This window comes from Phascolarctos cinereus, unplaced genomic scaffold (assembly GCF_003287225.1).
Source record: "Phascolarctos cinereus isolate Bilbo 61053 unplaced genomic scaffold, phaCin_HiC Scaffold_5;HRSCAF=322, whole genome shotgun sequence".
Classification (NCBI taxonomy): domain Eukaryota; kingdom Metazoa; phylum Chordata; class Mammalia; order Diprotodontia; family Phascolarctidae; genus Phascolarctos; species Phascolarctos cinereus.
The window spans coordinates 215,347,682-215,370,032 of NW_027555958.1; the positions used below are offsets into that span (position 1 = coordinate 215,347,682).

General features: G+C 37.0%; 1 protein-coding gene across 12 annotated transcripts in view; it reads right to left on the reverse strand.

Moving 5' to 3' along the window:
- Window positions 1–22,351, reverse strand: part of MLIP (muscular LMNA interacting protein) — a 416,101-nt gene that overhangs the window by 144,086 nt on the left and 249,664 nt on the right. For all 12 annotated transcript variants that reach the window (XR_013487007.1, XR_013487006.1, XM_078155316.1 and 9 more), the window contains one exon: window positions 13,814–13,858. Coding sequence is in view for 10 of the 12 variants with exons in the window: in XM_078155316.1 (XP_078011442.1) it covers window positions 13,814–13,858 (45 nt within the window). In the remaining 2 variants the exon portion in view is untranslated. The remainder of the gene's footprint in view (window positions 1–13,813; window positions 13,859–22,351) is intronic.

Below are 22,351 nucleotides of genomic sequence, written 5' to 3' on the forward strand. Positions count from 1 at the left end.
CTGCTTATTGTTTGACTGAAAAGCAGCATGGAAGAGTGAATAGACAATAAGCCTCACAATCAAGAAGAACAGGGTTCAAATCCTGCCTCTCACACATGCTGGCTACCTGATGCTGGGCAAATCACTTAATGCTTCAGGGCCTTAGGCAATTTTCTAAGACTTTAAGTTGCAGATGTCAATTTGAATAGTGAGTTTCCAGCCTAGAAGTTCCCATTGTAAACAAATTATTGGTCCATCTCCTCTTCTCCATTATTAGAAAAAAAAAAGTCTAACCATTAAAAACAACTTAATTTGACACAAAAAATGCAGCCTTAAAGACTCTGTACAAACAAGGTATTTCTCATACTTAAGATCATAGAATACTATTAACAATTTTGATGATGATGACTAATATCAAATGTGCTAAATAAATGATGATAAATGAAGAATTAAATAGGAAGATGTGTGTTCAACAAGGCTTATTCCCAATGCCATGTTCATTGGAGAGTCCAATTGTCCTTTGCAGAGTCCAGTGAAAGAGGGATTCCCAATGCATAGGCAAGCAGGCTCTCCTCCAGGTATTTCTGTGTGTGGTAACATTGAGTTGATGACACCAAGTCTTATCATTATACAAAGCCTCCTACATGAGATTCACAAGCACTGAAAATGTTTGATCTAACAATCTGAACAGAAAAAACAATTAGTATATACAACTCATTGAATTTTTATGTTGGTACTTAAACTTTGAAAAAATATTACCATTTGGCAAGAAATTAGGCCCAGACCTGAATAGAAGAAAGATAACATACTTTATTTCATTTGACAAATGGTGGAGCACTTTCAATGTCCCCAAGTTTCTCCCTAAAGCAAAAACCCATTTAAAAACAATCAGTGCTCTTCTAGTGGCACTATACAGCTGTGAATTATAAAACACCATGACCTCTGAAAATCAAAATTGTGGGTAACCTGAAGATCAATGGAAAGACCTATCATGGATTTCAGCAGGATGCAGTATATAACCTTGTACGTGAGGAGAGGCATTAAAGATACCATCAAAGTGTTGCGTGACCAAAATAGAAGTAAAGCTGATCATGTAACAAGAGAGAGAGAGATAGGAGATGGACAACCCACATGTTGCCTTGACATCTCCAAAGCCTATGTGCCCCTCTGCTCCCCTACTGTATTTTGAATTGACACCTTATGGAGAATTTATATAAGAACATACAAAAGAGTTGCATAAGATGAGAAGACATGGATGAATTATGATCTGTTTCACAGCTCCAGTAGAAGGAAAGAATTCTGTAACAATTAGAACTGTCCAAAAATGGAAGGCATTGCCTTATTAAACAATGTATTATTCCCTATAACTGCAGCATATTATTGAAGCATAGGCCATTGACCTATTTTTTTAGAAAATTTTATATCAGAGATTAAAATACATGGTAAGAGGCTGGCTTTGATGAACTCCAAGGGCCCTTCCAGCTTGAAGAGTCTATGATTCTATGGCTCACACTCTCTCACACTTTGTATGCATTCATCTGTCAAATCTTGTATTTTCTACCTCCTCAGTATCTCTTGAATCTGAACCCCTTTCTCTACTCACACAGCCTCTACCTTAGTTCAGACTTTCATCATCACCCGTCACCTGGACTACTGCAGTAGTCTCCCAATTGATCTCCCTACCTCAAGTTTCTTCCAATTCCCATCTATCCTTCACAAAATTGCCAAAGTGATTTGCCTTAAGTGTAGATCTGACCATGTCATCCCCCTACTCAAGTAACTCCAGTAGCTCTCTGCTTGCCTCTTAAATCAAAAGTAGATTTTTACAACCTATTCCTTCCTGACTTTCTAGTCTTCTTACACATTACTGTTCTGTAAGCAGTCTATGGTTTAGCCCTACCAGTCTACTTACTATTCATCATATACAACTCTCTATCTCTGATCTCCATACTTTAGCACTGACTATCTCCCATGTCTGGAATACTCTCACTTCTCAGCTCTGCCTCTTAGAATCCTTGTCTTCCTTTAAGATTAAGCTCAATTACCACCTTTTGTGGGAGGTCCTTCCCAATTCCCCCAGCATCTAGTGCCTTCCCTTCTAACTCTACCTTGTATATACTTTTTATGTAAGGTGTATATGCCTATAATATTTTCATTTGAATGTAAACTCCTTGAAGGAAGGGATATCTTTTTTTAAATTTTCTGTGTATTCTCAGAACTTAGCAAAATGCCTAACACATAGTGAACATTTATAAAGCTTGATGATTGGTTGATTCTAATTTTTTCCTAAATTTACATTGGTTAGAAATATCTTCTATATCAAATAACTAGTATTCATTTTAAAAAATGCTTAATTAAGCCCTTACAGTTATATTAACTATACCATGAACATTTTGTTCTGAGGCTTTGAAGTTTAAAAGTATATTTCTGTACCATTGTAAGTTAGCACTGTGACCATAAACAGAAATTTTGAAATGATAATGATGATAGTAATAATAATAATAATAATAATAATAATAATAATAATAATAATACCTATACAGCACTTACTATGTACTAGGCACTTTGCTAAACACATTTATCATTTCATTTCGTTCTCACAATAATTCTGAAAGGCAGATATATTATTCCCATTTATAAATGAGGAAACTGAGGCAAACAGTTTAAGTGACTTGTCTAGTTTGTCACCAAACTAGACTTATTTACTATGTTTCAAATAATATCTTTCTATTCTTCAAATAAGAGTTTTTTGCTTCCTATTTCCTAGTTATTTTGATTAAATCAACTCATCAGGTTTCATCATACAGAATTCCAGGCAATTTAGTTATTCTGAGATTAGAGGGATAAGAGTAGGTGGGTTTGTGGTCATTTGGAGAGGAAAGATTTATAAAAGAGATAATTAGCAAACAATAGATCACAGTATATAAAAAGACCAGATTTTGAAAATCAGACTAGAAATGTTTTTTTGTTTGCTTGTTTGTTTAATGGGTCTGAAGAGCCTGCAAAAACATACATTCAGTCCTTTAGAGTTAGAATATTTTTAATCTTCATCTTCAGAAGCTTTTTCAGGAATCCCTATGGAACTTTCTTTCTCTTATTCCAAATGTAGGGGATCATGGAGATGGAATGTTGCAAAAGCAGATAAACATGGTTGCCTTGTCAGTTTTCTTGATTTCATTTCTTTGTTACAAGGGAGGTTTCAATGGAGTTGGTTATATTGGGAAATGACTATGATTATAAAAAAGAAAATATATCAATAGAACAGTTTAAAAACAGATATATTATGAGTGAAGGATAACATATAGAAAATACTCCACTGGTTTCTTTGCAGTGTCATAAGAAAGCAAAGAAGTCTCTCGTTATTTTGGCTGGATCCTTTCTGGGGAACTTAAGGGAGAATGTGGGTAGGAGTCATGTGGGATGGGCAGGCATGGATGGACTGTGTGGTCTGTATTACTGCAGGGAACAATTAAACCTATGAGCTCAGAGACTTATTTGAAAATTTGAGTATGCCTTTGGAAAAGATCTTGTATAGATAGCCTTAATAATCTATCAAGAGGGATTTTTTGCTATGGGCAATTAGAGAGCCAAGTTTAGTGCTTGATTAGAAGAAATATTATCACATGTTCAGAAACAAATACTTTAGCTTTCTTTCTCCAAGGTGTAATGTCCAAAGTGTTCAAATCACAGCTGTCATTTCTTTTCTCCCTAGTCTCTCTCTCAGTGATGTCATAAACCCCCATTTTTAAAAAATATCATCTCTGTGAAAAATCACTTACAGAATTATATATACAATCCTGGTCTCTTATCCAATCTTGTCCCACATCTCCAACTGCCAATTAAACATTTCATTAACATTGAGATGTTATATAGGCATCTCATATTGAACATATCCAAAAGAGAATTAGTTATCTCTCCCTCAAAAAATAATTCCTGCCAGTCAGCTTCTCAATTTTGGCAGGGTACTGCCATTCTTCTAGTCTCTCATTTTGTGAACTTGTATCTACAACTTGACTTTTCCTCACCCATATATCCAAGGAGGAACTATACCTTACCATTTTTCCTCCTGGATATGTCTTACTACATCTGACCCCATTTTTCTACTCATACTGCTGTTTCTGCTACTTTCCTTCCTAATCACTAGGATCCACCCAATTCAGGCTTCTGTCCATTCCTTCCCCACAGCTCTCATTTTCTACTTCCATTCTTTTGAACTAACATACCCCATATCTGGAGCCTTCCTCACCTCAACTTCATAATTCCCTCTCTCCCTTCAAGATATGGTTCATGCACCATCTTCTACTCATTTTTTTTTTGTTTCTGATACCCCCTCCCAAATACAAGAGCTCTAACTACCTTGTAATTAACTAATTTCTATTTATTCTGTATATATTTATTCTCTATATTTTTAAATATGTACATCCTGTATCTCCAGATTAAATGTAAGTTTCTTGAAAATAGGGAATGCTCAAATCTTTGCATTTGTATCCTCAGTGCCTAACACAGTGCCTAATACAGATTGGGTATTTAATAACTCCCTACTCATTCACTAATTGATTTTGATTGGGAGCAGCCCAATATAGTAGAAAAGCACTAGATTTTAAGAAATTCCAACCCTGGAACTATGCATCTGTACTGGGATGAGCCTCCCTAAGTACAAAGAAGACAATATCGAGAAATTTGGCCACCTAGTGATTGAGGGAAGGGAAAATAGGGGTCACCATGACAACCTATGCCACATACTGATATTGTCTACATAACAAGGACATGTGTTTCTGTCTGAATTCCTTCTACAATCCTTGTGTGTTACCAGATGATAACAAACAGCATCCCATTGTTCAAGAAGCAGTTTGCAAAACACAGCTCAGCCAAATTTAACGTGTCAAAGGAGAAAAAGGGAAAAGAAGATAAATTGTATGACTCAAATCTGAGGAAGTGATGATCACAAATGCTTAGAATACAAGGTATGTTGAGAGTGTATAAAATTGTCAAGGATAAATTGCCTTTGAGTTTGAAGAAGATGTTGATGCTATTCACAAGCTTTCAGAGATGCATTTTCTGAACAACAGTGACATCAAGTGCCCTCAGGTAGATGAATCATGAACCACTTAAAGGGTGACACATTAGTTGGCAGTCCCAATTAGAAACAAATATCTGTCAAGTTTAACAACTCTAGATGACTTCTGGAAAATTAGAGAAAGTTGTGCTGTGCCTTGCCTGAAGTTAGTAGGATGGAGTTACTTAGGCAAATTCAGGTTTTGAACACTGCATGATGAGAGTCAACTATATTGTATCATTTGTTATTGTCATTGCAGTAATAGCAAGTAGCAGTTTTCATATCTAGTCCTCTGCATGGTATTACATAGAATCACAGATTTGAGTTAGAAATAATCTTAGAGGCAGCAATCTGGTATAAGCTCTTCATTTGTAGATGGGGAAACTGAAGCCAAGAGCAATATAGTATGATTTTATTTTCTATTTATTGCATACCATTATATCTTTATATATTTTTGCATAGCCCTACTTGATTGCGAGCTTCACAAGGACAAAGACCCTTTGAGTATCTTTATATCATCTTCAATGCCTTGCATAGTGCTTTTCATACAGTAAATACTGATTAAAAAGGTTCAGCTCAATTCAGCAACTTTGATTAAGTACCTGCCATATGTTAGGCACTGTGCTAGGACACAGTACAAAGAGAAAGATGAAACCATTTGTAGCTTTGAGGACCTCATATTCTATGTCAGGGTAATACAACATGAATAAGTTAATAAAAATCATATAAAGTAATTACAAGAGAAAATTGCTAATAACTGAGGCAATTAGGAAACTATTCATGTAAGAGATGGTGACCAAGCTATACTTTGAAAGAAACTAGATGCTCCCCTTAGCTGCTAGACTCCAATTTTCATGTGGGCAAGAAAGATGTTTTAATTTTCTTTGCATCTTTCCAGGGCTAGCCTCAAAAGCATTTGTTGAATGAAAAAATTAAACAATCAATTAATCAGTCAATGAACACAATGCTTGGCAGTCATGGGCCAAAAAAGGATCTCTAAAGGTCAATTAAGTAGCTTAGTGCCAAGCATAGCTCAGAAAGCCAGCCTAGTTTGTTCTTTACCATTTCTAGAGAGACTTTACTGATAACTAGCAATATTACATCTCAGAAATTCAGCTTTCAGGTTAGGAAATTCTTGTGAATGTCTAGTAAAGTGGCTTTTAAAGTGTGATCCAAGGATCACACTTTACCTCCCTCCACCCCCCAGCCCAAGGACCTTTCAGGAGGTCTATCAGGTTAAGACCATTGTCAGAACAATACTAAGATGCTATTTGTCTATTAAAACACTCCTACTATCTCCAACTACATAAGAGTATGAGGCTAGATTTTCTTCATATACTTCAACCAAAACAACATGTTACAAAAGATTGACTGTAGAAGCAGATAGGAGATTCTAGCTGTTTTCTGTTAGGCCAGACATTAAAGAGATTTGCAAGAATATACAAAACACCATCATTCTTCTCACTATTTATAATTTTAAAATGTAGTTTTTTGATTAAAATGTTATACTAATAAAATTTAATATTATTATTTTTAATGAATTAATAAGTAGCTTTAAATTTCATCATTTTTAATTTCCAAAATTATAAAAACCCATTGGTATAACCATGTAAACAAAAGCTCTTTGGGATCCTCAATAATTTTAAGGGTACAAAAAGGTCCTTAATAATTTTTAGAGACCAAAAAGTTGATGAATCATTAGTCTAACATATTCTCTCCCTCTGGACTTAGTTTGAAGATTAAAGAAAAAAAGTTGTCGGCCAACATTAGCACAACAAAAACTCAGCTCACAGCTGAAAGGAATTGGTGAGGGCAAGAGAGACACTTTGCAACAAGTTTAAGGAATTTTGGAATAATATATGTTTGAACTCATTGAAATATGTACAGTCTTTCTCCCTTGTTGGTTTGGTTTAATTTCACTTGCTAAGTGCTAATGTGCTAAGAACACATTTTTAGTGACATCTGCCTTTGAGGAACTTAACATTCTTCTAAAGTATATGTGCATACATGCAAGTACATTCTATATAAAGAAGCATGTAATGAAGACAAAGGAGAGAGGTTCAGAAAAGAAAAGTCCTCTAAGAAAATTTAAGGAGGAGATACAAGGAGGAGAGGACTCTGTTTATGAAAAATGTCATTTCTGAGCTGTGCCTTGATAGAACAGAAAGATTCAGAAAGGAACAGATAAGCAGAAAATTAATTCCAAGTATTAAAGATAGCCTGCAGGGAGAAAGCTCAATGAGTTCAGGGAACAGCCAGATCAGCTGGAACAAAGATGGTGCAAAAGAGCATAATGTGAAATAAAAGTAGAAAGGTAGTTTTCAGCCAGGAGTAAAATCATGAAGGGCCTTAATTGAAAACCAAGGAAATTTGTGTTCTGTGCTATGAGGACCAAGAAGCCATTGCCATATTCTTATCAGTGACATGGAATGACATGGTCAGACTTGTGCATTAAGAAGATAATTTTAGCTGTTGTTCCATGGGAAGGTGAAAAATGGAAGCAGGGAATCTAGTATGGAAGCTATTATAATAATCTAAGTAAGAGATTATGAAGGCTTGAACTACGGTAATTATACCTTCAAAAATCAACCTATATGCCTATATGTATTTCTAATTGATAAAGTCCTGTGCACACATCAACAAAGAACCGAAGCATACTGGCAAACATATTGTTATGTTCGGCAAACATATTGCTGTGTTCAGCAAACAAATTCAGAAATTCAATGAAGGTAGGCTAAGGTACATTTTCTGTAAGCATGATAATGTTTATTAATGGGACTCTACCTGCTAATAGAATGGGTCAATGGATGTGTCAGTTTAGCCAAAGACTCCAAGATGGAGACTCAGGTCATTTTTATAAGATTAGAACAAATAACAAAACAGGACAGGTGAGGAAATAATACAATTGGTTATAGGGTTGGTGACATCATGGAGTTGATAACAACATGATTGGTTACATAGCTGAGGAATGGGGAAAAATATGACTGATTGGAAGTTGGGAATAAGAGGCTAGCAGCAACCCCCTCCTTCCCTCCTGTGACTAAGAAAAGTTCATTCTTTGAGTCTACCTGCAAGGTCAGAGATAATGTATCAGGCATCTTTGAAGGATAGCTTGGTGGTGTAGATACTGGACCAGACTCCCTGATGTCCACCCACATCCCCCAAAGACAGAAGATTTCCTTGAGGCAAAAACAGAACAGTGATTAGCATGAGAACTAGATTTCTAAACTTAACTTGTTACAGGCCAACTGAAGTTCTGAACTCAGTTCAGAGACAAAGGACCATGACTTAGATAGTTACAAGACAAAATCAGTTAACTGTAAGTAGGATCAATAAAAATGATACAGAATGAATTTAATCTTCTCAATATCAAGAGACTGATAAGCTTATGTTATGTGGGTCCATCAATGTATATATAATGAGCACAATTTTACTTTCTTTTTCTCCTTTTTTTTTTTTGGCTAGGCAATGAGGTTAAGTGATTTGCCCAAGGTTACACAGCTAGTAAATGTTATATGCCTGAGACCACATTTGAACTCAGGTCCTCCTGAATCCAGGGCTGGTGCTGTATCCACTACACCACCTAGCTGCCCCTCAATTTTACTTTCTGATAGTAGTCAATGTTGAGTATTCAGTTTACATTGAGAATGACCCAAAGGTGGGGCGGAGCCAAGATGGCCGAGTGAAAGCAGTGACTTGCTTGAGCTCTCCTCCAAATCCCTCCAGATACTCATAAAAAAAGTCTCTAAACAAATTCTGAGGCAGCAGAACCCACAAAAAGACAGAGCGAAACAAATTTCCAGCCCAAGACAACCTGGATAATTGATCAGAAAGGTATATCGCACTGGGCTGGGAGTACAACGCAGCACCGTGGGCGTGCAGGCCTTAGCAAATCTGGAGCAGGCCTCAGAGGACTGAATCTCAGGCAGCTGTGGAGGTTTCCAGACTCCTCAATCCACCAATGCCAAAGACAACTTAGGAGGTCAGTAGGAAAAGTCTGTTTCTGTTGGTGCTGAGAAAGGAAGGTGGGGTCTCAGATCCATTCCCAAGAGTGTGGCGGGGGGGGGGGGGGGGGAGCTGCTTCCCAAGCTTCCAGCCCACAGACTGAGGGGAAATCCAGTGGCTGATCAGAGAGGGATTGCAGGGATCTATTGCTTTGCCCATGTTTGGATCTGGGTCAGAGTTCTGGGTGGCAGTGCTAGAGTGAGAAGGAGCGCTGCTGTGGTAGAGCTTGTAGTGGCTGTGGAGAGAAGACCCTCCTCACAGTTACAGGACAGAAAGGAGTATTTGTGGTCACAGGCCAGGAAAGGAGTAAACACCTCACCCCTTATCATACCACCTTGGAAGAATTGAAAATTTACAGGTCCCTACAAGTATCTCTGAAAACAGCTGTACAAACCCCCAAAGCTTGGGACAGTACATTCTCCACATTGGAAGCAGATTCATACCTTAACAAAGAGTTTAAAACTCAAGTAATTGGCCGGGATCATGAGCAAGCAGCGCAAAAAGAGTCAGACTATATTATCGTATTTTGGTGAAAAAGAAGATCAAAATATACAACCAGAAGAAGACAACAAAGTCAAAGCTCCTCCATCCAAAGCCTCCAAGAAAAATATGAATCAGTCCCAGGCCTTGGAAGAGCTCAGATGGGATCTTGAGAAGCAAGTAAGGGAAGTAGAGGAAAAACTGAGGTGATGCAAGAAAATCATGAAAAACAAGTCAATAGCTTGCTAAAGGAGACCCAAAAATATACTGAAGAAAATAGATAGATAGAGGGCACAGGGTGAGTTGAAGATTAAGGGGTCATATCTGAAGAATAAAATTAAGGGATGAGAGAGGATTATACTCGGAGAAGAAGAAAGGGAGAGGTAGAATCAGGTAAATTGTCTCACAAAAAAAAACAGAAAAGAAAAGTCTCTTACAGTGAAGGAGAAACAGGGGAAGGTGAGACGGAATGAGTGAATCTTATGCTCATAGGATTTGGCTTAAGGAGGGAATAACATACAAATTCAATTGGGTATGGAAATCTGTCTTATCCTACAGGAAAATAGGGGGAGAAGGGGACAAGAGAGCAAGGGGATGACAGAGAGGAGGGCAGATTGGGAAAGGGGATAATCAGAAGAAAATACTTCTGAGGAGGGACAGGGTCAAAAGAAAGACTAGAATAAATGGGTGGGCAGAATAGGATTAAGGGAAATAGAGTTAGTTTTTCACAACATGTCTACTAGGGACATGTTTTGCATAACTGTACATGTACAACCTATATTGAGTTGCTTGCCTTTTCAATGAGGGTGGGGTGGGGAGGGAGGAAGAGAGAAAATTTGAAACCTAAAGTTTTAAAAACATATGTTTAAAAAAAAGTTTTCACATGCTACTGGGAAATAAGAAATACAAGAAATGGGGTACAGAAGTCCATCCTGCCCTACAGGAAAATAGAAGGGGAAGGGGATAAGAGAAGGGGAGAGAGATAGGAGAAAGGACAGACTAGGGGAAGGGATATTCAGAATGCATGCCATCTTGAGGTGGGGGAGGGGGGAGATGGGGTGAAAATTTGGAACTCAAAAGCTTGTGGAAGTGAATGTTGAAAACTAAAAATAAATAAATTTATATTAAAAAAATTTTTAAAAAATTTTAAAAAAACAAAGAGAATGACCCACAAAGTAAATGATAATAAAATATTATAGCAGCTTTATTAGGAAAAAAAAACTGGTAAAAAACCAAAAGCATATCTGACTTTAACATGACATTGAGCAGCGACGTGGGTAGAGGGGTGGGGAATAATTTCCCATACAAAGAAGGAAGCCACTGTTACATACTACTCTAATATTTCTCTCTCATATGATCATGTGTAGTATGACCTAGTTCCCTTCTACTGTGAAGCTGCCAAAATCATGCTCAAAGCACACAAGAAAATGGACCTAGCACGATGAAGCCAAGAGATGTTTGTTTCTGAGATGAGCTCTTTTAGTAATTCCTTCTTTCACAAACCTTTCTTCATTCCATGGGAGGGGTATGAGATCAAAATTTAATTTTAAACCCCAGTCAAGGAATGCTTGCTTTGGGGGAGTAGTTAGCATGTAGTGAAATTTTCTTGAATATGAAGTAAAAGCCTTAGTCACGTTTCATATAGTTCTTCCCCCAGAGAATGTCAAACTTCCCATTGTTTTAATCAAGCAACAATACTGAAGCCATATATTCTACAAGTTAATTTTGTTCAAGGCCTACATTATTCAATGGCTTATTTTAAACCTTTCTTTGAAATTCTATAATGAGATCTGGTTACTATTAACACAATGGGTTATACCATCAGGTGACCTCCAATGAGAGAATATAAAGTTCTTTGTAAATCCATATGTGTGTGTATGTTTATGTGTATGTATATGTGTATGTATGTGTGTGTGTATATGTGTGTAGATATATATATGCTTTGCAAGCCCTTCAGTGATATCTATGTGAGATATATAGATATATATAGATATATATATATATATATATATATATATACACATACCTATATCACATCCCAGTATACTAACAACCTCTCTCTTGACTAAATAGATTATATCTAATTTATATACATATGTATATTTAGGAGAGAGAGAGAGAGAGAGAGAGAGAGAGAGAGAGAGAGAGAGAGGGAGGGAGGGAGAGAGAGAGAGAGAGAGAGAGAGAGAGAGAGAGAGAGAGAGAGAGAGAGATTGTTGTTATTACTTGGATACAAGATAGGCACTAAACCTATGATCTCATCCAGTTGATGGATTCCCAAGCAACGAAACTCTCTTTACCAATACAGGTTGGCATCTTCTCTAAAAATTATACTTAGGGGTTGCTTAGAGCACTTAGAGGTTAAAGCAATTTTCCCAAGATCATACAGGCACTATCCATCAGAGGTAACACTTAAACTAGGATTTCCTGTCTTAGAGGTCAGTTCTCTATCCATTACAGCATGCTGTCTCACATACACTATGATTAATACAAGCATTTACTGTCAAAAAATTAAAGAATGTTCTATGGTTATGGAGAACTGCACATCAGGATTCTCCAGTCCTTCAGCTTTAGGGTTAGGGAATGTTTGTGAATGTCTAACATATTCTCGATATTTTCTTCATACAGCTTAAACTTCTCTCTTCTCTTATTTTGGAGATGGACAAAAACAGCTTGCCATCAGTGGCAAAAAAAAAAAAAGTCCTTCAGGTTACCCCTGCAAGAAATTGAAGAAGGCAAGAGGAAGACTTTGTAACATTCTGGAGACATTTACAGATCACCTGAACTGAGGAACTAGAGATCACTTAAATCTGGAAGTGACTTTAAAGATGATTTAGTTCTAACATTATCTTACAGATGAAAAAATTGAGGCCTAGAAAAGTAAAGTTATTGGCCAAAATCATACAGGTGGTAAGCAGCAGAGGTGATATCCATTAATCTAATAAACATTTGCAACATGACTACAGCAAAAAATAAAATTTCTACATCTAAGGAAGTCAGCATGCTAAAAGTGATTTTTTTTCTCCTTTACCTATAAAACCATGCAGTTCCAGCATGTTATTTGAAGGTTTATTTGTTTCCATGGTAACTCCCTCAATAAGAATGTTAGTATTCACTGAATATAAGAGCCAGAAGGACCTTTAGAGATCATTTAGTCCAACCCCCTCATTTTACAAATAAAGAAACTGAGGATCCTGGAGAGGAAGTATCTGGCCCAAGGTCACTCAACTAGTTAGCAGCAAAACAAGGATGAGTGCAAAAATCTCCTGAATTGCAATGGAGTGTTCTTCTTATGACCATATTCTACCTTCCATTCCATTACAAACCTGTTGACACCTATGAGAAAAATTGTTTTGCATAAATGTTTATGGTTTTCAAATATTCAATCATATAACTTTCCTTTTCATGCCCAACTATTTCACTGGTGTGGGCTTAATATAGGTATTAGCCCGGCTGCTTACAAACCATGTAATCCTAAAAGAACCAACTGAAAATTTTAACAATTTAGTTCACCAATATCCTTTATGTACCTGCTATGTGGCACTAGCCTAGGTACTTAGAATACAAAAATAAAAGATTACCAGTCCCTACCCTCAAAGAATTTTTATTCTGGAGATGGGAGAAGAGGGACACAAAGATATAACCAGTTGCTTTAGCTATAGGATGGCCCAAATAAGGCAAGTTTGATTTTTCAGTGAGTTGGCTGAATCAACCAACTGCTTTGTCAACTTGAATGCAAAGGTACTGTAGATAATGTGAAGGCCTGAGTTAGCATGCTGCCTCAAATCCATATAGTTATGTGATCCTGGGCAAAGCAATTAACATTTTCAGTGTCAGACACCTTATCTATAAAATCAGAATAATAATAACAATAATAATAATATCTGTGTCACTTACCTCATTGGGAGGGTCAAATTGGGAGGATCAAATGAGATCATGTATGTAAAGTGCTTTATAAATCAAATGTTTCTACAAAAGTGTCAGCACATACTATTTCACAGGGATTCAGAGACAGTAAGACTTTCAACCAGTAATGTAAATGCAATATATGCGCTTGTTTGGAATAAGCTAACCATCACATGAATGAGAAATATAAAAATACAAAGTGACAGAAAAAAAATCTCCTCTTTTCTATTTCTGTCAAAATTTTTATTTACCTATTCAAGGGATCTTAAGAATTGAAATATATTATATTTGTTCCTGTTTCATTTTCCTTCCAATAAAAATGCTCTACAAGATCAACATTTTTCATTGATGTCACCCTGTAATTTAGAAATATAATACAGTACATACCAATTGACTCACAGCCATTGTAGATGATGGGGGAGCGAGATTTGCCTGAAAAAAAATGTAAATATACAGTATATTAGATTAAATTATAATTTTCCTTAAAGAAAAGGATAATATAAAAGACATGTTATATTCATGTTCATAGTGACTTGTGGAGGGGGTGAATATAAAAATTTTGTCATCAAAAAGCTGCTAAATTTAAAATCCATGAGAATTGCTTGACTCAGGACAAGAAAACTATTTGGAGATTAAATGTAATTCAAATTAAAATTTAAGAAAAATACATTGAAACTTAAGAAATATACATATAATTAACCAACAAAAATTAATTAAGTGCTTATTATGTTCTACATGCTGTGCTAACCACCGGAGATAAAAAGAAAGGTGAAAACACAGTCCCTGACCTCAAGGAGCTCACATTCTATTGGAGGAGACATGCAAATGACTAGATACACATATAAAGAAGAGATGGAACTTAATCTCACAGGGGAAAGTCCTAGCATCTTGGTGGGGAGGACACAGAAAAGACCTCCTACAGAAGGTGGGACTTAAATTGAAACCTGAAGGAAATCATGGAGAGGTATAGGTGGGACAGAGGAGTGCAAGCAATGCACAGGTACTGAGAAAGGTACAGAAAGGCTATTGCATGTTAGCAAAACCTGAGGTGGCTGGATTAGAGACTGTGTGAAGGAGGATAAATGCAAGAAGACTAGAAAGGTAGAAAAGGGCCAACTTGTGAAGAGCTTTCAATGTCAGAGTACTTTATATGTGCATATATGAGAGTGTGTGTGTGTGTGTGTGTGTGTATACAGGGTGTGTGTGCATGTGTATATACAAGGTGTGGGGGGCATACGAGTGTGTGTGCATACAGGGTATGTGGATATGTATGAATGCATGTGTGTGCACAAGGAATGTGTGCATGTATCTATATAGGATCTGTGTATGTATGAGTATGTGTATGGGGGATGCATGAGTGTGTGTGTATGTGTGTGTGTGTGTGTGTGTGTGTGTGTGTATACAGAGTATGTGTGTATGGATGGATTGGTGGGTGTATACAGAGTATATGTGCATGTGTGTATACATGGCGTTGGCGTATGAGAACGTGTATGTGGGTGTATGTATGTGTGTGTGTGTGTGTGTGTGTGTGTGCAGGGTGTGTGTGTAAAGGGTATGTGTGTATGGATGGATGGGTAGGTGTGTACAGAGTGTGTATGCATGTGTATATACAGGGCATTGGTGTACATGTACGTGTGTGTGTGTGTGCAGGGTGTGTATGTAAAGGGTATGTGTATTAAGGGTGTGTGTGCATGTCTATATAGAGAGTATATCTGTATGTGAGTGTGTGTATGGGAGTATATGAGTGTGTGTATATAGGGTGTGTGTACATGTGTGTATACAGGGTGTTCTAATGTGTATAATACATATACATCTGTACATATATAGGTATATACAAACAGGGTTTAAGCGTTTAAACCTTAAAATTCCACTAAGACTTTTGGGGAACCCTATTTGTATATATACACATATGTGTATTGTACACATGTACATATATATGCATGTGCTATATACACATGTACATATGAAATCTCAACCAGGATTTTTTGTGGATAGATAGATTATATGTGTGCGCTTCACTATGTTTGTAATTTATTTGTTTGTTGTTTGTAATTTCACTAAAGCAGGACAAATCTTTTACATCTCCCTAATCAATTCCCTATCCTACTCTCCACAGCAGCTCTTCCAAACCTTTTCATTCCTCCTCATACTACCCACAGCTGCCCTTCACTCCATCCTCTCAGCTAAGAACTTTGCCTCAAGTTTTGTGAAAAAAATTAAGGCCATTGTCTCTTCTCCCCTCCTCCTAATTTTTTGTTACTAATATTATTCTGCTACTATCTTCTTTATCACACAAAGAGGTAGCCCTTCTTACCCAGACAAAAGACTGCTGTGAAGGCCCTCTTTAATAGATGCCTCTATTTCTTTCCCTCTCTCTCTTTTCTTAACACTGCAATCTGGCTTCCAGTCTCATTCAATTGAAAATGTTCTTTCCAAAGGTATCAGTGATCTCTTAATTGAGAAATGTTAGGGCCTTTTCTCAATCCTCACCCTTCTTGATGTCTCTGCAGGCTTTGCCACTGCTAATCACCCTCTTCCTGATATTTTTTTTCTCTCTACACTATTGTGACACCGATTTTCCCTGGTTCACCTCCTAATAGAAATATTGCTCCTTCTCAATAACTTTTGTTGTATATTTATCCAGGTCATACCTATAGGTATCCTCCAAGATTCTCAGCTGGGCCATTATCTTCTCTATCTAGAGAATACTATTTTGCTTATGATCTCATCAGAATACCCATGGATTCAATTGTCATCTCTATGCAGATAATTCTCAGATCAATTTGTCCAGCTCTAAATTCTCTCCTGACCTCCAGTCTCACATCTCCAACCACTTATTCAACAACCCAAAGTATATACCGGATAGACATCTCAAATTCAACATGTCCAAAATGGCTAATTACTTTTCCCCCTCAAGACCCCTCTTCTCCGAAACTTTCCTGTTACTGATGAGGATACCAACATACCTCTAGTCACTCAGGATCACAATCTAGGTTTCATCCACTATCTCTCTCTTTTACCCCATCACATTCAATCATTTATCAAGTCCTGTCATTTCTCTGGTGCAACCCTTCATCACCCCATGCTTAGCTTATTGCAATATCCTGCTCTACTTCATTATTACAGATTATTACAATTTACCCACTCTAGTACACCCTTCCATCAACAGTTAAATAGATCTTCCTAAAGCATGGGTCTAACCATGTCACCAACCACCCCCATTCAACAAACTGCAGTGTCTTTTTATTACCTCCAAGATCAAATATAAATTCCTCTAATTTTTAAAGCCTTACAAAGGTATCCCCTTTCTATCTTTCCAATATTCTTACATGTACTCATTGGTCCAGTGACAAGGTCTCCTTGCTGCTCTCACACATGACATTCCATCTTTCCTGAATCTGAGTGTTTTCACTGGTTATCTCCAATGCCTAGGACTCTGTCTCCATCATCTCTACTTCCTAGCTTCCCTGGTTTCCTCTCAATCTCAGCTAAAGTCCCATCTTCTGCAAGAATGCTTTCCCACTATTCCTTTAAGTAAATGCCTCTTCTCAAAGATTATCCACAATTTGTCCTGTATATATCTTGTTCATATAGTTGTTTCAGTGTTATTTCACCCACTAAATTGTGAACTTCTTGAAAGTAGGGGCTATTTTTTGCTTTTCTTTTTACTCCTAATACTTAATAGTTTCTGGCATGTAATAAATACTTAATAAACGCTTGCTGACTGCCTGTGTCATCCTAAACATAATTGCAAGTGATTGGTGGGGGTGAGGGAGGGAAAGGCAGTTGTGCTTTAGGAAAATCATTTTGGCAACTGAGTGAAGAATGCTTTGGAGTGGGGAGAGACTTAAATCAGGGAGACCAAACAAGCTTATAGTAATACTCCAAATGAGAGGTGATAAAGACATGAATCAGTGGTTGCTGTATGAGCAGAGAGGAGATAAGAGAAACATTGTGAAAGTAGAAATAATGCAATTTGGCAATAGGTGTAATAATGCAGAATTTAATGACAATTGAAAGTATTTGAATATAAACTAACAGGATTGTTTGTTTTTAGTTCATTATGTTTATAGCTATAGCTCATTATGTTTCTGATATGTTCCATTTGAAAGGATAAACATTATCATGCCCTATGACAAATTGACCTGTGTAGGCTGGCCTTCCTATGAGCTGACTGGGAACTAGAAATAACTGCAGTACTACAAACTCTTCTCTGGTGCCTTAATGGAAACACTGATGTAGCATCTGCAACCTTGTATATGCATTGATTGTTTCCTGTGCCTCAACTGACCCCACACTTTTTGGGAACCCTAACTGTTCATTTCCATTACTACAATCAAAGACAATAAAATATGTTTGCTAAGTAATGACTAATCAAATATTGGTGCAAACTAAGCATTGTAATTTGAGGTACGGTTAAAGGTAGACTTCACCAAAGTATACTCCTCAACTTACTCAAGTGATCCCATTCCTTCTCATCTCCTCCAACAGATCACCTACTCTGTCATTCCCACTCCATAATTTATTTTCAACCTTTCCCTGTCTACTGGCTCCTTCCCTACTGCCTGTGAACATGCCCATGTCCCCCTAAACAAAGAAAAAAAATCCTCACTTGATCCTTCCATCCTCATTTCTTTTCTTCTTTGTGACTAAACTCCTTGAAAAGAACATCTATAATAGGTACCTCCACTTTCTTTTTCTCACTCTCTTCTTAAACCCTTATAATCTAGCTTTTGATCTCATCATTCCACCAAAATTGTACACTACCAAATCCAGTGGCCTTTTCTCTATCATTATTCTCCTTGACCTCTCTGAAGCCTTTGACATAGTTGATCACTCTCTTCTCCTTGATACTCTTTTCTCTCTAGGTTTTTAGGACATTGCCCTCTCTCTTGGTTCTCCTCCTACCTATCAGACATCTCCTCCTCAATCTCCTTTTCTGGATTCTCATTCATGTCATGACCTCTACCCATAATATTCCAATAACCTTCTAACCTAGGCTCTCTTCTTTTCTCTCTCTCTACAGCTTCACTTGGTGATTTTTATCAGTCCCCATGGATTTAATTTCATCTTTATGCTGATGATTCTCAGATCTACCTATCATGCCCTGACCTCTCTGCTAACCTCCAATTTCACGTCTCCAACTACTTTTCAGACACCTCAAACCTTAAACTCAGTATGTCCAAAATGGAGCTCATCATCTTTCCCCTTAACCCCGACCCCTCCTAATTTCTCTATTACTGTAGAGGGCAACACCTTTCTCCCAGCCCTTCAAGTGCAAAATCTAATTGCTGTACTTGAGCCTCAGTATTTTTTACCCTTTATATCCAATCTCTTACTAAGGCCTATAATTTCACATTTACAACAGCTCTCAAATATGTCTGCTTCTCTCCTCTGATACTGCCACCACATTGGTGCAAACCCTCATCACCTCACACTTATATTATTGCAATAGTTTACCAGAAATCTACCTACTCCAAGTCTTTCTCCACTTCAATCCATCTTTGATTTAGCTACCAAAGTGATTTTCCTGAAGCACAGGTTCAACCATGCCACCCCACTATTCAACAAACACCAGTGGCTTCCCAATTGCCTCAAAGATCAGGTACAAAATCTTTTATTTGCATTCAAAGTCCTTCATAATGTATCCCTTCTCCTCCTCTCCACCTCTTTAGTCTTCTTACACTCTCTTCCCAACCATGTACTCTATGATCCAGTGATGCTCGCCTCTTTTCTGTTCCATGAAAAGACGCTCCATCTCTCAACTTCGGGCATTTTCTCTGGCTGTCAAACATGCCTGGAATGTTCTCCCTCCTTGTCCATGTCTGCTGGCTTCCCTGGCATCCTTCAAATCTCAACCAAAACTCCATATTCTACAGGAAGCCTTTCTCAACCTCCCTTTATTCTGATGTTCTCTCTCTTTTGCTTACTTCTTATTTATCTTCTACATAGCTTGTTTTCTCCCCCCACTCCATCAGATTATGGACTCCTTGAGAACAGGGATTTTCTTTTGCCTATTTTAGTATCTCCAGAGCTTAGCGCAATATCTAAAACATAGTAGGTGCTTAATAAATACTTATTGACTGACACATCAGGAGTTTCCTTCACTAAATCTGCCTTGTTAGTCATCCTGTAAACATGTATTGCCTCTACAAAATCAACAGCTGGTCATCCAGCCGCCTTTTGAAGACTTCAAGTAACTGAGACCTCACAAGCTTTTGAGACATTTATGGACAACCTCAATTGTTAGGAAGACTTGCCTTTGTTCTTCTGTTACTGAGCCTAAATCTACCTTTCTAGTCACCTACATTCAATTTGTATGTGAATAAGCATCCCTTCTTCAACATCCCCAATATATACTCATCCACTTTATCTTTGAAGCCCTCATGATGGAAGCCCAGTCCACTTCTTCCTTCCTTCCTTCCTTCATTTCTTTCTTTCTTCCTTTCTTTCTTTCTTTCTTTCTTCCTTCCTTTCTTTCTTTCTTTCTTTCTTTCTTTCTTTCCTTCCTTCCTCCTTTCTTTCTTTCTCTTTCTTTCTTTCTTTCTTTCTCTTTCTTTCTTTCTTTCTTTCTTTCTTTCTTTCTTTCTTTCTTTCTTTCTTTCTTTCTTTCTTTCTCTCTTTCTTTCTCTCTTTCTCTCTTTCATCCTGTCTGTTTCTCAACAGTTTAATGATCAGAAGTTTTACTTTGTACTAATCCCAAATCTTCCTCTTTGCAATTCCTACCAACTGCTCCTATTGCTTCTTCTGTTCAGTCTGTTTTTGGCTTCCCACTTCAAAATGGAATGTCAGCAATGAAAGTCATTTTTCCCAAAACAATGCTTTTCCTCCACTAATTTTTTTTCAATCTATGCAAAATATGGATGAGATCTCTAAGGGTATCATAGTGTAAAGACACTGCCTCCTAAGAAACAGAACAAATAGAAGACTTTGGCTAGCAAATATACAGCTAAAGTAATATCAGTGACTTCATCAAGCTTTTAAGTGCCTATCAATGCCTGTGCTAGTCTTTGGGGAGATAAAGATGGAAACAAAGCAAGCTCTGAACTCAAGAGATTTACATTCTACAATGCAAACTCAATGAAGAGGTTGACATTTGGCTTTGTATAAGTTACAGATCAACCCTATTTTAAAATAAGTGACATGAGCAAAGTAAAATACATTCTTTGAGATTTAATTTATTATACAAATTGAAGCAAAAAGGTATAGAAAACAGGAAAACATCTGCATATAGATTATATTTGAGCTGGTAGAAAATCTTTAAATCTTTTGTATTTTCCCACTAAAGCTCAATTTCCAAAAAAAATTATTTTCATTGGGTAGCAATATAGGTAATCCTATGGCAGTAATAATTAGAGTGGTATCTCAGAGATCTCCTTTGACTCTAAATCCTTGATTATGTGATGATATTATGAATGAATAATGTTTCTCAGAAGTTATAAAAATAAATTTAGAACCAAAGTTGAGCAACCTTACAATTCTTGTTATAAGTTTCTGCCTAAAGAAATCTAGGAAGACAGCAACTCCTACTTTTTAAGCATTTGAGAAAACATAAGAGTAGCTCTTCTATGAAACTGAATCCTTTAACAACTCCCTACAGTACTTGACACCATCAGGAAGAAAAGAAATAAAAAGGAAAAGTTGGAGGAGAGAGAAGAAAGAAAGCATTTAACTGAATCTCATCATAAAAGATGAAACACACACACACAAAGAACAGTATGAAAAACTCAAAAATCTTTTTTTTTTGTAAATGGAATACATAAAGGTAGGGTTCTGTTATACACTACGTAAGATGTTTAAAGAATGAAGAGAGAAATGAAAATTTGAACCCCATTGTGCACTGTGAATGTGCTGAAAAACAACCACTTGGGCCAACTCAGCTTTTGAGAAACAAATGTATTCCATTCAAAGCAGTAGATATGGATGCCAAATGCACCCAAATGCAATGATGCGATGGCATTCTCAGTCACCATCCAGAACATTATTTTTGCCCACACCTCGCCTGAAAGATGTAGTGTAGACTTTACTCACCTTAGACAATTGTAACACAGAGTTTAGCATCTCACTAGAGCCAGGTGATAACTACCCTCTATCTAAGAGAACAACTACATCTGACACACACATACACACACATACACACACACACACACACACACATACACACGTGTGTAGAACTTTTGTAGAATATCCAGTTAAGTATTCCTCTGCCTTTTTTTGACATCTCTGTCTTTATCCCTATTCACATAAGCAAGCTTATAGTCCCTGACCTTCTTCATCCATTTTTCCCATTCCATGTAAATTTATTTTTCTCATTTCCTCAAAGCTTTTCTTTCTTAGAGAAAAAAATGATAAATTAATAAACGATAGTGTGATAATGAAATTATAGACAGATGGATAGTACTATGAAGGTGATGATAATGATAATGAATAATAATGATGATTAATAATAACAAACAGCCATCATTTCACCCAGCAATACCAAAGGCTAATAACAGGTGAGCACCATTGAATTTATGAAAGGTATGTGAAAGTGGGTTATTTCTCGATGGAGCCTATGAAACAAGTAAAACACGAGGGAGGGATCATAAGACCCTCCATTGCAACGTCTATGTGAACCTAGCCAATGGTGTATCAACAAAGAAATGTTGAATTATTGATTGTGTCAAGGAGATTTGCTTATATAAATGGAAGTATTTATGATAGCTATTGAGGAACAGGTTATTGCAACCAAAAATAACAGAATGTTTGCCCTCAGGAACCTGGACTTAATGGTCAATGCAGCTTATACAAGGAAACCGTAGAAAGTGTGCAAATTTTACTGCAGGTCACAAAAATTTAACACCAAGGTTTACCAGGAATAATATACCCAAAAGGAACCAGCCATTTTTTTGGGGGGGGTGTTAAGGCAATTGGGGTTAAGTGACT